The sequence below is a fragment of the Octodon degus genome, unplaced genomic scaffold (assembly GCF_000260255.1).
Source record: "Octodon degus isolate 3935 unplaced genomic scaffold, OctDeg1.0 scaffold00123, whole genome shotgun sequence".
In the NCBI taxonomy this organism is placed as follows: domain Eukaryota; kingdom Metazoa; phylum Chordata; class Mammalia; order Rodentia; family Octodontidae; genus Octodon; species Octodon degus.
This window is the reverse complement of record NW_004524699.1, coordinates 3,558,127-3,570,852: the sequence shown is the minus strand read 5'-3', so window position 1 is coordinate 3,570,852 and position 12,726 is coordinate 3,558,127. Positions and strand designations below refer to the sequence as shown.

The window sequence follows — 12,726 nt, the reverse complement described above, 5'->3', positions numbered from 1 at the left end:
CCTGTCCCCAGGTCGCCAAGAAGGTGGGCTGCCCCCAGGATGACCCCACCAGGATGGCCAAGTGCCTGAAGGTTGCCGACCCCCGGGCCCTGACCTTGGCCTACACAATTCCCTGGGCAAAACGGGAATGTAAGTGGACTCTCAGCTGGAGGCCATGGAGGTTTCAGGCTCGGGCAGGCCCTGCGTGTTGAGGCTGAGCACCTGCATCGAGTGGACGTGCAGTGTCCAGCGTGTGGCTCACAGCCTGGAGTGGCCGTGGGCTGTGGGTGGCTGCTCCTCTCCTCCTCTCCTCTGAGTACCGAGTGGCCCCTCCGGGGAGCCCATGGCCTCGTGCTCCCTCCAGGCCCTGGCAATGCCTACATTGCAGTGTTCGCTCCCAGTTTTAGGGGATTCTCGGACCCCAGACCCTGCGGCTGTGCGCGACTCGATCTTCCCTTCTTCCTTCCCTCGTTCATCCAGCAGATAATGCGCCCCACGTGGGTGAATGCCAGGCCTTCCCAGCGGGACCCGCCGCAGGGGTCTGCGTGCAGAGCAGAGAATGAGAGGAGGGCCTCGTTCATTTTCCAGCTAACCTTGAATGGAGTTAAATCTTTAATAGAAAATTTCTCCTGGGACCAGTTCTCAAGGACAGGGGTAGAGAAAAGAAATAACTAGATAAAGCCACCACATAGCCTTGGCACTTGTATAAAAAGACCAGAGAGAGAAGGAACTGCCAGGCAGACTGCAAGAAAATGGAGCGCACCATGCCGAGGGCTGCTGCTCCCAGGGGACGCAGAGGTAGAGTGTGGCTAAGTATGGGGAAAGTGGTCATGAAGTATGTACACACACCCACACACACCCACACACCCACACACACAGTCACTCTGGGGTCACTGTACGATCCACAATAGCTCATTGTATTCCCATGGTAAATACCCACACACTCCCTTATTAACTGAGCTAAGATGAATAAGGCAACCTCTAGCCATCCTGCTGCCTGTCGGAGAACAGACCCTACCAAGGACAAATAAGCAGACACCAAGAAGTTAGATAGATCACCAGACAGAAATGATCTAGGTGCGGGGGGGGGGGTCTCATCCAAAGACACCCCAGGGAAGCAATTAGACTGTGGGAAGTTCTTTTTTTTTTTTGGCGGAACCAGGGATTGAACTCAGGCTCCTGTTCTTGCCAGGGAAGTGCTTACTCCACTGAGCCATCTCCGTGGCCCCTTGTCGGAAGTTCTGTGCAGGACAAGACGCTTGACACCTAATAAAAGCACTGGGCGAAGGAAGGCCCACACATGCTCCAGCTTTCCAAGCCCCATCCGGACTCTTAGTGGGGCAGGAATGCACCCCTTCCCTTCCAGGACAGCGCCTTTATTTGCAAACTTTGTATTTTTAATTTCCTTCTGGAACTGAGTTTACCATCCTGGGCAGTGCTCGTGCGCTGGGTTCTACATTAGCAGTGCCAGCCCCTACCTGGGCCTCCCGGTCCCTCTTGCCCTCTCCTTAGCCAGAGTGCCCTGAAGCCCCGTCATTGCCATCTGTACCCAGTGCAATGAACCAGAAGTCTTGGCAAGACACAGCCACGCAAATACAGTGGCCCCATATGCAACTTTCCCACACCTTTCATTTCTGTTCATGGAACTGGGGATCCCCCAGCCTGGCGCATGCTGAGTTTTATGTCCCTGTGCTGCACTCCTGTCCCCGCCAACCAATATTCTTTGGAATATGCTGTAGAAAAGCTGAAGCTGCCTGTCGTGCCAGGGCAAGCTGAGGGTCCAGAATGGGGTGCCAGCCTTGCACAAGTGCTAAAGCACAGAGGAGACCCTATCCTGAGAGGTGGCGCCCCCTTTGTCCATAAGCCACCTCCAGCGCTGCCAGGTCTTCTCAGCTCTTGATTTAAGGGAGGGAAGAAAGAGACTGACACTGAAGCAAAGGGACAAACCTGGCCCCCAGAGCCATGTGCTCTTCCTGTGGGGCCACGTGGCAATGTCTGGACACATTTATGATTGTCACCAGGGGAGAATGGGGCTCAGGGAGGGATGCAACGCAACAGCCCACAGTAGAAGACAGCTCCGCCCGGTGCAGGGTTCTTCAGTCCTGGGACCTCAGGGCTGGCTTGAGAAAGCATGGCGGAGATGTACAGGGTAGAGATGAACGCTGAATCCAAAGGGAGGCGCGTGAACCTGCTCCCTCTGCCACGTAGACCCTGCGATATATTATCTGAACACTGGGCCTGTCGTCGATGGAGACTTCATTCCCGATGATCCGCTCAACCTGTTTGCCAACGCTGCTGACATCGACTACCTCGCAGGCACCAATGACATGGATGGCTACTTCCTCGCAGCTCTGGACATGCCCAGCATTCAGGATTCCAACAAGAATATCACAGAGTAAGCACAGAGCTAGGATCCAAGAGCAGCCCTTGCTTGGGGACAGTGGGAAGGAGCACCCTGGTGAGTCTGCCCCAAAGGGAGAAGACATCAGAAGGGGAGAATGAGGCAGTGGGGCGCGTTGGGGTGGATGTGCAGACCCTCCTGGTGGCTGAGGGGCAGAGTCGAGTGCCTGCTTGGTGCCTGCAGTGAGGACTTCTACAATCTGGTCACTGGGTTCACCATGACCAAGGGCCTGGATGGTGCCAGGGCCGCCTTTGACATCTACACCGAGTCCTGGGCCCAGGACAGTTCTCAGGAGACCAAGAAGAAGACAGTGGTGGACCTGGAGACGGACATCCTCTTCCTGATGCCCACAGAGAAAGCCCTGGCCCAGCACAGAGCCAACGCCAGGTGAGGGCCTGGGAAGAGGGTGGCGTCCTGGGGAGGGTGTCCAGGGCGCTGCCCCTCCATGCCATGCCTCCATGACAAGCCACCCGAGGTCTGAGCTTCCCCGACCTGGAGAGAGGGAGGCGCTGAGGGCCCCTGCCCTGTGCAGCCAGATGAGAAATGGGAGCACACGGAGGAAGCTTCCGGAGGGGGCAGGAAGCCTCGCCGAGGCTGAATCCTCGGTTCCCTGCACTGCGCTTGCTCTGTGGGCACCTGAGCTGGATGAAGGAGGGGCAAGCGCAGTGCGGACTGCGGGATCCGGAGCCCAGGCTGCCGCTGTCCCCCAGCCAGGTGTAGGAGCCCGGGTTTCCCTGCAAGTCCTGCCATTCCCTGCTCCCCAGCTCCCTCCAGGACCCTTTGTGGCTGGGCAGCCCCGCACCCAGGTGGGTCAGCCCCGCACCCAGGCTGTGTCTCCTCCCCACAGGAGAGCCAGGACCTACGCCTACCTCTTTTCTGTACCTTCTCGGAATCCAGACTTCCCAACATGGATAGGGGCTGATCACATGGAAGAAATTGCCTATGTGTTTGGAAAGCCCTTCGCCAACCCCCTGGGCTACCGTGCCCAGGACAGGAAGGTGTCCAAGGCCATGATCGCCTACTGGACCAACTTTGCCAGGACTGGGTAAGGCATGAACCCAACCTGGGACCCGGGCAGCGGTTCGAGGGCCCCAGCCCCGTGGTCTGGGATCTAGTCCCGGCTCCCTCCCTTACCGCGGGGAGGCTCTGCGTGTGTTGCATGACCTCCTGGCGTTGGCATCTCCATCTCTATGTGAGGGTTGGAGCTGAGGACCGGGACCGGGCGTCCGAGCTCCTCAGCCAGGCCTGAGTCATGACCAGGTAGGCGCGGAGGCCCGAGGGCCATGCACAGAGCTGGCTGGGAGTCTCCGGGCTCTTAGGGCCTTCTGCCCCCACTTATCCGGTTCTCACTCTGCAGGGACCCCAACAATGGCTTCTCGGCTGTGCCCACACACTGGTATCCCTATGCCACGGACGACTGCAGCTATCTGGACATCACTAAGAAGATGGGTAGTGACTCCATGAAGCGGCACCTGAGGACAAAGTTTTACCAGTTCTGGACCCGGACCTACGAGGCGCTGCCCACGGTGGCTAATGCGCCCACCCCTGTTCCCCCTTTGGATGACTCTGAGGACGCCTCAGTGTCCCCTTTGGGTGACTCCAAAGCTTCCCCTGTGTCCCCTTTGTTGGACTCTGAGGCCACCCCTGTGTCCCCTTTGGGTGGTTCCAAAGCTGCCCCTGTGTCCCCTTTGTTGGACTCCGAGGCCACCCCTGTGTCCCCTTTGGATGACTCCGAGGCTGCGCCTGTGTCTCCTCTGAACCACTCTGAAGCTGCCCCCACATCCTCTGCATATGAATCCCAGGCACCTCAGATGCCCCTTGGCTTTGGTTTCTAATATATGCATCTGGTTGCGATTTGTCCACAAGCTTTGAGCCCTGAGAATATCTACTTTCCTGAGCTCCTACAGAATAAAGCCCCATCCTTCCTCTCAGTCCACTTACCTTGCTCTAGTGAGCAGGGGGAGAAAGGAGAGGCTATTGGTCATCCATAACAAAAACAGGCACCTGGCCTGATGCCACCATGTCTTCTTGGTCCATCTCCAGTCCCCAGGGAGTCCATAGCACTGTCCTAATCTAGAGGAGGGGAGCCCCACCCAGAGCCACTAAGGGTGGGGTCTTTTGCAACAGGAACCAACACTCAGTCTCCTCCAGAGGGCCCTGAGGCCTCCAGGGACCTGGTAGTGAGTAAGGGCTTTTCAGGGTGAAATACACGCAACAGGAAATCAAGGGACATTCACCATGAAGTTCGTTACTTGCACTTGCTCTGTTTCCCAGAGACAGGCACTCACCACTACACATTTCCCTCATAGCCTGCTTTCGCTGTTTCCTGTAAGTTCCTGTCTGTTGCACTGCTATTGTCATTTCCTTGCAGAAAACTGTCTGACTTCTCTTTAGATTTCCTCTGTGGCCCGGTGATTGTTCAGGAGGGTTGTGGTTTCTTTTGCTATTCATTTTGAAGCTCATTGCACTATGGTCTGATAATATACATGATATAATTTCAATTGCATTGGCTTTACTTAAACACGTTCTACTAGGTGGTCTATTCTGGAGAATGTCCCACGTGCAGCTGAGAAGAACATGTATTCTGATATTTGTGGTGGGGCACTCTGGAGACATCTACTCTGCCTAACGGTTCAAAAGCCTGGCCCGGTTCTAATATTTCATTGCTGGGCTGGGGAGATAGCTCAGAGGTCCAAGCACCATGTGCAAAGGCCCAAGTTCAGTCCCCAGTACTGCATGCTGAGGTGGTCCCGAAACCCTGGGCACACCATGCCTGCCCCAAAGCTGGGTGTGGTGGTGCATGTCTGCAGTCCCAGCACTGGGGAGGCCGAGGCAGGAGGATCACTACAAGTCTGAACTGTGTAGCAAGACCCTGTATCAAAAGAATAAAATTTTCAGGGCTGGGGAGATGGCTCAGTAGAATAAGCGCTTCCCTGGCAAGCACAAGGGTCTGAGTTCAGTCCCCGGTTCAAAAAAAAAAAAAAAAAAAAAGAATAAAATTTTCATTGCTGATTTTTTTGTGTTGTTGGTCTATTTGTAACAGTGAGGTATCAGAGTCCCTGATTACAGTTGTATCAGTGATTATATGATATCTCATGTCTGTTAATATTTGTTTTATATAGTTTGGTACAGAGGTATTTGGTGCACCTGTATTTATGATTGTCATCTCTTCTTCTGGACTGTTTCATTTACAAGGGCATAATGACCTTTTTGTCAATCGATCTTGGCTTGAAATGCGCTTTGTCTGCAAATAAAATAGTTAAACCTGCTTTAATCCAGGAGTATTGTTTTCTATCCTTCGATTTTCAGCCTATGAATTTCTTTTCCAGTTAAATGTGTTTCTTGTATGCAGCATACTGTTGGATCCTGCTTCCTGATCCAGTGTGCCAGTCTGTTTCTTCTGAATGGAGAATCGAGGCCATGAACATTGTTGGTTATTATGGCTATATGTTGATTTGTCCTTGTCATGTTATTTGCTGTTGGTTTCTCTTTTCTCCCCCATTTAATTGTCTACCTTGCCTGGTGGGTTCATTCTACTGGGGTTTATGGAGCTGTGAGTCTTGTTATCTCTTCCTAGACTGTCCTTCAGAACATTCTGGAGTGCTGAATTATTGTTCATAAATTTCCTCAAGTGCTTTTTGTCATAGAAGTATCTTATTTCTCCATCAGTTTTGAAAGATAGTTTTGCTGGATGCGTCAGTCTGGGTTGGAGGTTGTTTTTTTTCAGGCTTGAAACACTGAGCTCCAAGTTCTCATTGACTTGAGGGTTTGTGTTGAGACATCTGCGGTGATTCTGATGGATATTCTGTTAGAGGTGGCTTGTTCCAAGGGCGTTCATTATTCTATTTTTGTATTGAATTTCTGGAATCTTGGCTATTGTATGCCTTGCTGTAGATTTTTTTTATCATGACTAATTGGAGTTCTATATATGTTACTTATCAATATGTCAGACTTTTCATTCTCTGCCAGGGAATTTTTCTACCATGATATCTGTGAAGTTTTTTTTTTTAAATGTTATTTGTCATATCTCCTGCTTCATCATTGACTCCAATTTTTTTTTTTTTTGGTCTTTTTGTCTTTTGAGACAGGGTTTCACTGTGCAGTTCAAGATATCCTTGAGTCCAATTTTAGCTCAAGCTGGCTTCACACACACAGTGGTCCTCCTGCCTCAGTCCTCCATGTGCTGGGATTATAGGCATGGTCCGCTGCACTCAGCAATGGCCAGTCAACCTTATGTTATTTTTCTTTACAACATCTAGTAGCTGCTGGGTTGATTTCTTACAGTCCCTTGATATTTTTAGGGGATCTTTCTTTTCCTGATTGCTCACTGCAGTCCTTTTGTATCTGAGCTTCTCATTAGTTTACTGTGTGACAATTTCATTGTATACTTTCAGTGAAATTCTTAGACTCCTAGTTATTTCTTTGAATCTGTTTCATAGATTCCATTTCTTTTCTATATTGGGCATTCATAGTTTCCATCATTTTCTTAAGCTCATCTATTTTTAAAAATCTGAATTTTTTTCTAGAGTCCCTAAGTATTCTTTTCATTATGGTTCCCATGTCTGTAGTTTTTGATGAAATTATTTTGGATTTGATTTTTTTTTTTACTAGAGCCTCTTTCATTCGCTCTGTTGTTACCACCTCAGAGAGTCCCGGCGGGTGGCTTTTGGATTGTTCCACGTCGTACTCCCCTGCATTTGCCTTTGGAGAGCTGGAAGCCTGCAGCGGCATCTTGTCCAAGTCTCTCCTCATTCTGTGTGGTTTTTAGCATCACTCCCGGGTTTGTGCTTGTAGATCGCCTACGGTGAGTAGCTTTATCGCCAGCACTTAATGTGCTCAGGAAGTGACTACCTCGCAGGTGCAGCTCGCTTTGGGGTTTTGATTCCGTTACAAGATCGTGCCTCTTTAATTTATTAGAGATGAGAAGTTGCTGCCTCCGTGGCCCCGCTCCTGCCTTTTGGCACTGATCCATAGTATTTTACATGATCCTTAGGGCATCTCAGTCTTGATATGCCAGGAAAAACCACTGGTGAGAACAGTCATGCCAGTTTGGCTAAGGTGGTACAATCAGCAGCACCAGCAGCATTCAACACAGCCTAGAAAATGGCAAGCTCAAGTAACTTTTTTTTTTTTTTTGCTCCGAATGCCTTCAGGGCAGGTTGGGCTGGCTTGAGTTGTGGGGATCGAACCACAGCAACCTGAGCCTGACTGCTTTGCTGAAGCAGCCACTTAAAGAACTGGGCTAAGGGGCGGGCCCCCTCAAGTAACTATTAATTTGCCACTTTAACCATACGTAGTAGGCTTGTGGTTGTATTAGAAAATTGTATACAGTAAACAAGCCCTTGTTATGGCAATTTTACCCTCAAGGGAGAAAATGTAGAAGGGCTAAGGACAAAATACATAGAAGAAAGAGAAGGGACTAGGAGCAAAGCTGGGGGACCAAAGCAGGTCTCCTTAGCTTTGGGAGACTTTTGGGAGGAGAGACAGAAGTAAGAAACAAGAATGAGAATAGAAGGAAACACACAGAGCAAAAAGACTCTGTCTTAGTTACTTTTCTCTCATTGCTGACCCCAAAATTCAAGGAAGGAAAGGTTTATTTAGCTCACAGTTAGTGGAGGTTTCAGTCCACACTCAGCTGGCTCCGAGGCAGAGCGGCACAAGGCAGAGAACAGCGGCTCAGAGAGGCAGAAAACAGCAAAGAGCAAAGGGAGGAGCAGCAGCGGCGGCAGCAGCTAGCAGGCTTCTCCCATCCCTTAAGCCGTATGCAGATTACCCAGCCCAGGGCGGGGTAGCGTTCACACCAATAATTCCAGCATTGGGTCATGAATTAATCACAAACTCTAGAAGTCTTCCCCAGTGACTGCATGAGGCTTTGGGGGGACAACCAGACACAAACCATAACAGGCTCCATTAAAGGCAGGGTCATGGGGTTGGGGAGATGGCTCAATGGAATAAGCGCTTCCCTGGCAAGCGCAAGGGCCTGAGTTCAATTCCCAGTTCCGCCAAGAAGAAAAACATAATAATAATAAAGGCAGGGTTACTTAAGTGAAACTCCCTCCCTCAGCCCCTCCCATGTAGCTAACCCTAAACCCACCTAAGGAAAACCAGAGTCATAAAATAGGGACAAACAGTTCGGACAACTTGGGGAATAGGGCAAGCCACACTGCCCCATGACAGGCAGAGGGTCAACAGTGTCTGGGAACTATATACCTTATGGCAATTCTGTGACATTCTTGTCACATTCCTGAAAATAAGGTGGTGTGGTTCCTATGGAAACCTAAACAGTATCTGACCAGAAAACAAAGCTCAGGCAGGTCCTGACAGCTGTGGGAGTCCTCCCCAGAGCCAGGACACAGGTCGGTTGGTCACGAGCGCACAGTAAGCGCTTTCCTGCTCCTTGCACTTGGTCTCTTTGGGGCTTAGCTTTGCCAGCTGTCATCTGCTGCTGTACAACAACCAAGAAACTAGATGTCATGTTTACACTCATATAAAAACAAGAAGAAAGAGAAAAAAAAAACTTTTAAAAATCAAGGATAAAATATAGAAGATTAAAAATATTTTTAAAAGAAGAGAAGACCAACAGCCTACTTCAAGGTTTGTCTGTCCTCTTGACTAGCGTGGGCAGAGTCCAGATCCACAGTGACCAATCTCAGCAGCCAGCAGCTCTGCAGGGGGATAAAGGGTAATCACAGGAAGCCTACACCGCTATTTTCACCAAAGTACAGGCTGAGCTCTGGCTTGGAGGCTGGAACCTCCCAGCCTGCAGCCGTCTCTGTTTCTCCTGCAGCCTCTGCTCAGAGCCACTAGGTAGAACCAGCAGTCGCTCAGGGTCCTCCACTCAGCTGGCCCCAAACCAAAACAGTTTCCAGCCAGTTGGCCTCTGTGGCAGGAAGCCACACAGGGACAGCTCACCAAAAGTGCTCTCTGCTGCTGACCACCAAGCCACTCCACTGGTGGTCCTCTGCAGGGACCTTGGGCTCTCCAGTCTCTGGTCGCCGGCAGTCATGGACTGACAGCAGTTTGCAGATGCCTTCCCCTGCATTGAATCTGGGCTCCGGGAGGAAGCGCCCCCTTTTTTCCTGACCCTTGCCCCTCTGCTTTTGCTGTGGGCTTCAGCTTTTCCTGCTGACCCTTCCTGGTCCCGGGTGTCCACGGCCCTCCTTGTTTTCTGCATGAAGCTGTATTCCAGCACCTGGCCACCAAAGCCCGAGAGCCTCCTGGTAGCTCAACACTCAGCCATTTTCCAGCCCCACAGGGAGGATCCTGGGAGATCCCACCCTGCACCCCCATTCAGGAATGCTCCCTTCCGCACCACTTCTCAGAGTCCCAGAGTTCTCCAGGACCAGCTGCTGTACGTTTGCAGCTAGCCCCTCCTGCCTGCTCTCCCCTGTGTCCCCTGCCACCTTTCCAGCTGTCCCAGTGTCTGGTCACCCATGTGCAGTGTGGAGCCCTGAGGCTGACCCAGCAGCCGCACACAGACTTGAGGCCTGCACGTTGGCACGGGGGGCTGTGGCCGTGCTAGAGGTCCAGGCTCCCGGGAGGCACAGTGGCTTGTGGGGTGTGGCCAGAGGGGCTGTGGACTTGGGTGGCCTCTGTCTACACCTGGCCAGCTGCTGTCCCCACCAGGGAAGAGGGCTGTGCCTAGGACACCCCCTGAGTCTGCTGAGAGGCAGCCCTCGAGTCTGTGAGCTCCTGAAGGCTCACTGAAATGTGGCTTGTGGCAGCTTGTCTCTGGATGCCTTCGGGGCTCCCAGAGTGACACCATGCCCAGAGAACCTGGAAGCCTCGCAGGTGAAGACTCATGCGGCCCTCCCCTCCCCATCGTGCCCTCCTCTGTGTCCCCCTACACCTGGCTGTGCCTCAGGCTCCTTGCTCGGGCCATGGCCGTGGCTGGGCTCTGCTCAGTGCCATCCCGCAGGCTGGCCAGGGCCCTTGCCCACCCTGCACCCACCCGAGCCTGTTGTCCTCTCTCACGGGACTCCTGACCTGTGCTGTTCCTGGCCCACAGTTCCCAAGGGGCTGAGGTCGAAGCTCCTGGGACAGAGTCAGCAGAGGCAGAGCCCAGGAGCAGACAGCCATCTGGTCTAAGTCACGCGCTGGCCCCTGCCAGCTCCCCCTGCAGCAGAGAGGACAGTGAAGGCTCAGGGACACAGCTCGCCTGTGCTCTGAAGGTGGCCTCAGGCCCTGGCCTAGGAGCCACACACAGGGCACGCCACACCCCTCCAGGCCCCAGCCCTGCCAGCCCTGCCTGTGCCACCTGTCTCTGTTCCCAGCGAGGCAGTACTGCCCAGGTACACGGTGGGCACCATGAGCTCCCGCCCTGGGAAAGGCGGGCGACCATGCACCTGCTCCTGCCCGTGTGTTTGACTCTGAGCTTGTGCACGTTCGTGCCGCGACCTTGGCCCTGGCTCCATAAATACCCGAGACACAAGGAAGGGCAGCAGAGGCAGATGCTCAGGATGGGGCACCTGGGGCTGGCCGTCGTGGGCCTGGCCTGCTGCTGGGCGCTGGCCAGGGCTGCAAAGTAAGAGGAGCTGAGGACAGCTTTACTCGTGCTGTTGAAACAGATCCAGGAACTGTGGGACAGGACCTAGGGGAGGGAGGACAGAGTCACGGCAGAGGAGCGGGCTGAGTGAGACCCCAGCAGCGAGCCCATCGTTGGCTGGGCACTGACCTACCAGACCCTGACTGGCTCCTGCCTTGCACTTGAGGTCAGCTCAAGACCTGTCTTAGTTAGTTTCTCTCATTGCTGGGACAAAATACCTGACACCCAAAATTAAGGAAGGAAAGGTTTATTTAACTCACAGTTAGTGGAGGTTTCAGTCCATACCCAGCAGGCTCCAAGGCAGAGCGGCACATGACAGAGAGCAGCCATTCATGGCAGTAGAAAACAGCAAAGAGCAGCAGCTGCAGCAGCTAGCCGGCCTCTCTTGCCACCTTACGCTATGTGCAGATTACCCGCTCAGGGCAGGTATAGCATCCACCCTCACAATACCAGCATTGGATCATGAATGAATCACAGCTTAAAAGCCACCCCAGTGACGGCAAGAGGCTTTGGGAGGACACCTAGACACTAACCATTATAGTACGCAGCTGAATTTGAATTCAGAGCCACCAAAAGCAGTTTGTGGTATTGTTGCCTCCCAAACTGGAAGGTCGAGCCCAAGTCGGGGTCTGGTTCCTGCTGCAGCCTCCCTTCCATGCACCCCTCACTGGGAGCAAACCCCACCCTCTGTTGCAGGGCTTCCCTCTGGGTTGGGGTCATGAGGCTGTAGCACCTCTCCCAGGGCATATGCATCACCTACCATTCAGCTGCCAGGAAGAGGCACAAGTGACAGAATGCCAGCTGCCTCATGGACAGGGAGGGGGCGTGGACCCAGGCTCCCACAGGGCATCCATGTGGTCCCCAGCCACAGGGGGAACACAAGCCTCCACCTTGCTGAGTGGGGACTGGGTTGGTCCAGTTTCACCTAGCACCAGGAAGGAAGGCACTAGGGTTGATGTAGTGACCAGGAAGCGGGTCGTGGGGCAGGGGTCCAGGAAGCCAGCCCCTCCCCACCCTTGAGAAGCTGCTGGGTCCACTTTGTGGCCTCCTCTGAAGCTGCCTCTGGGAGGCCCCGGGAGCCCTGGAGCCTGCCTGGGTCAGCACTCAGGATCCGGGCTGCCCGGTCACGGTCCCCTGACCCAGTCGTGTCTCACCCACAGCTGGGCACCGTGTACACGGGAGGATTCATGGAGGGGGTCAACAAGAAGCTTAGCCTCTTGGGCAACGACTCTGTGGACATCTTCAAGGGCATCCCCTTTGCCACCGCCAAGACCCTGGAGAATCCCCAGCGTCACCCTGGCTGGCAAGGTGAGCACAGGGCTGCGGGGTGGCCCTGGCTGGGTGGTGAGGGCAGCTTGTGACGACACATGCCATCTGCTCCTGCCTCCCTCAGGGACCCTGAAGGCCACAGACTTCAAGGAGGCATGCCTCCAGATCACTCTCAACCCAGACAGCACTTATGGGGACGAAGACTGCCTCTACCTCAACATCTGGGTCCCCCAGGGCAGCAAGCAAGGTCTGGGCCCAGCCAGTGGGAAACTCTGGGCCTTGCCCTGGGTGGTGTGTGGGCTGCAGAGGTGGGCAGAGCAGTTCCGCCACTGGTCCTCTGCTTGGGCAAGGTTCTTCCTGCACGGGGCATAGACAGGGAACTGGCCCGGGAGACCAGGGCAGGCACCTAGGTCACCGTCCTGCTATCCACCTCAGTCTCCCAGGACTCGCCTGTCATGGTCTGGATCTACGGTGGCAGCTTCTACATCGGGTCCAGCAACGAGGTTGACTTCTTCAACAACTACCTGTATGA

The 12,726-nt window shown here is 53.5% G+C and overlaps 1 protein-coding gene across 1 annotated transcript in view; it reads left to right on the top strand.

Moving 5' to 3' along the window:
- The window catches only part of Cel (carboxyl ester lipase), a 31,614-nt gene that overhangs the window by 2,446 nt on the left and 16,442 nt on the right, over nucleotides 1-12,726 (top strand). Inside the window, exons 5-13 of the mRNA XM_023700250.1 lie at nucleotides 12-129; nucleotides 2,188-2,374; nucleotides 2,564-2,767; nucleotides 3,228-3,425; nucleotides 3,738-3,973; nucleotides 4,052-4,182; nucleotides 12,086-12,233; nucleotides 12,319-12,441; nucleotides 12,630-12,697. Of these exons, the coding sequence (XP_023556018.1) occupies nucleotides 12-129; nucleotides 2,188-2,374; nucleotides 2,564-2,767; nucleotides 3,228-3,425; nucleotides 3,738-3,973; nucleotides 4,052-4,182; nucleotides 12,086-12,233; nucleotides 12,319-12,441; nucleotides 12,630-12,697 (1,413 nt within the window). The remainder of the gene's footprint in view (nucleotides 1-11; nucleotides 130-2,187; nucleotides 2,375-2,563; nucleotides 2,768-3,227; nucleotides 3,426-3,737; nucleotides 3,974-4,051; nucleotides 4,183-12,085; nucleotides 12,234-12,318; nucleotides 12,442-12,629; nucleotides 12,698-12,726) is intronic.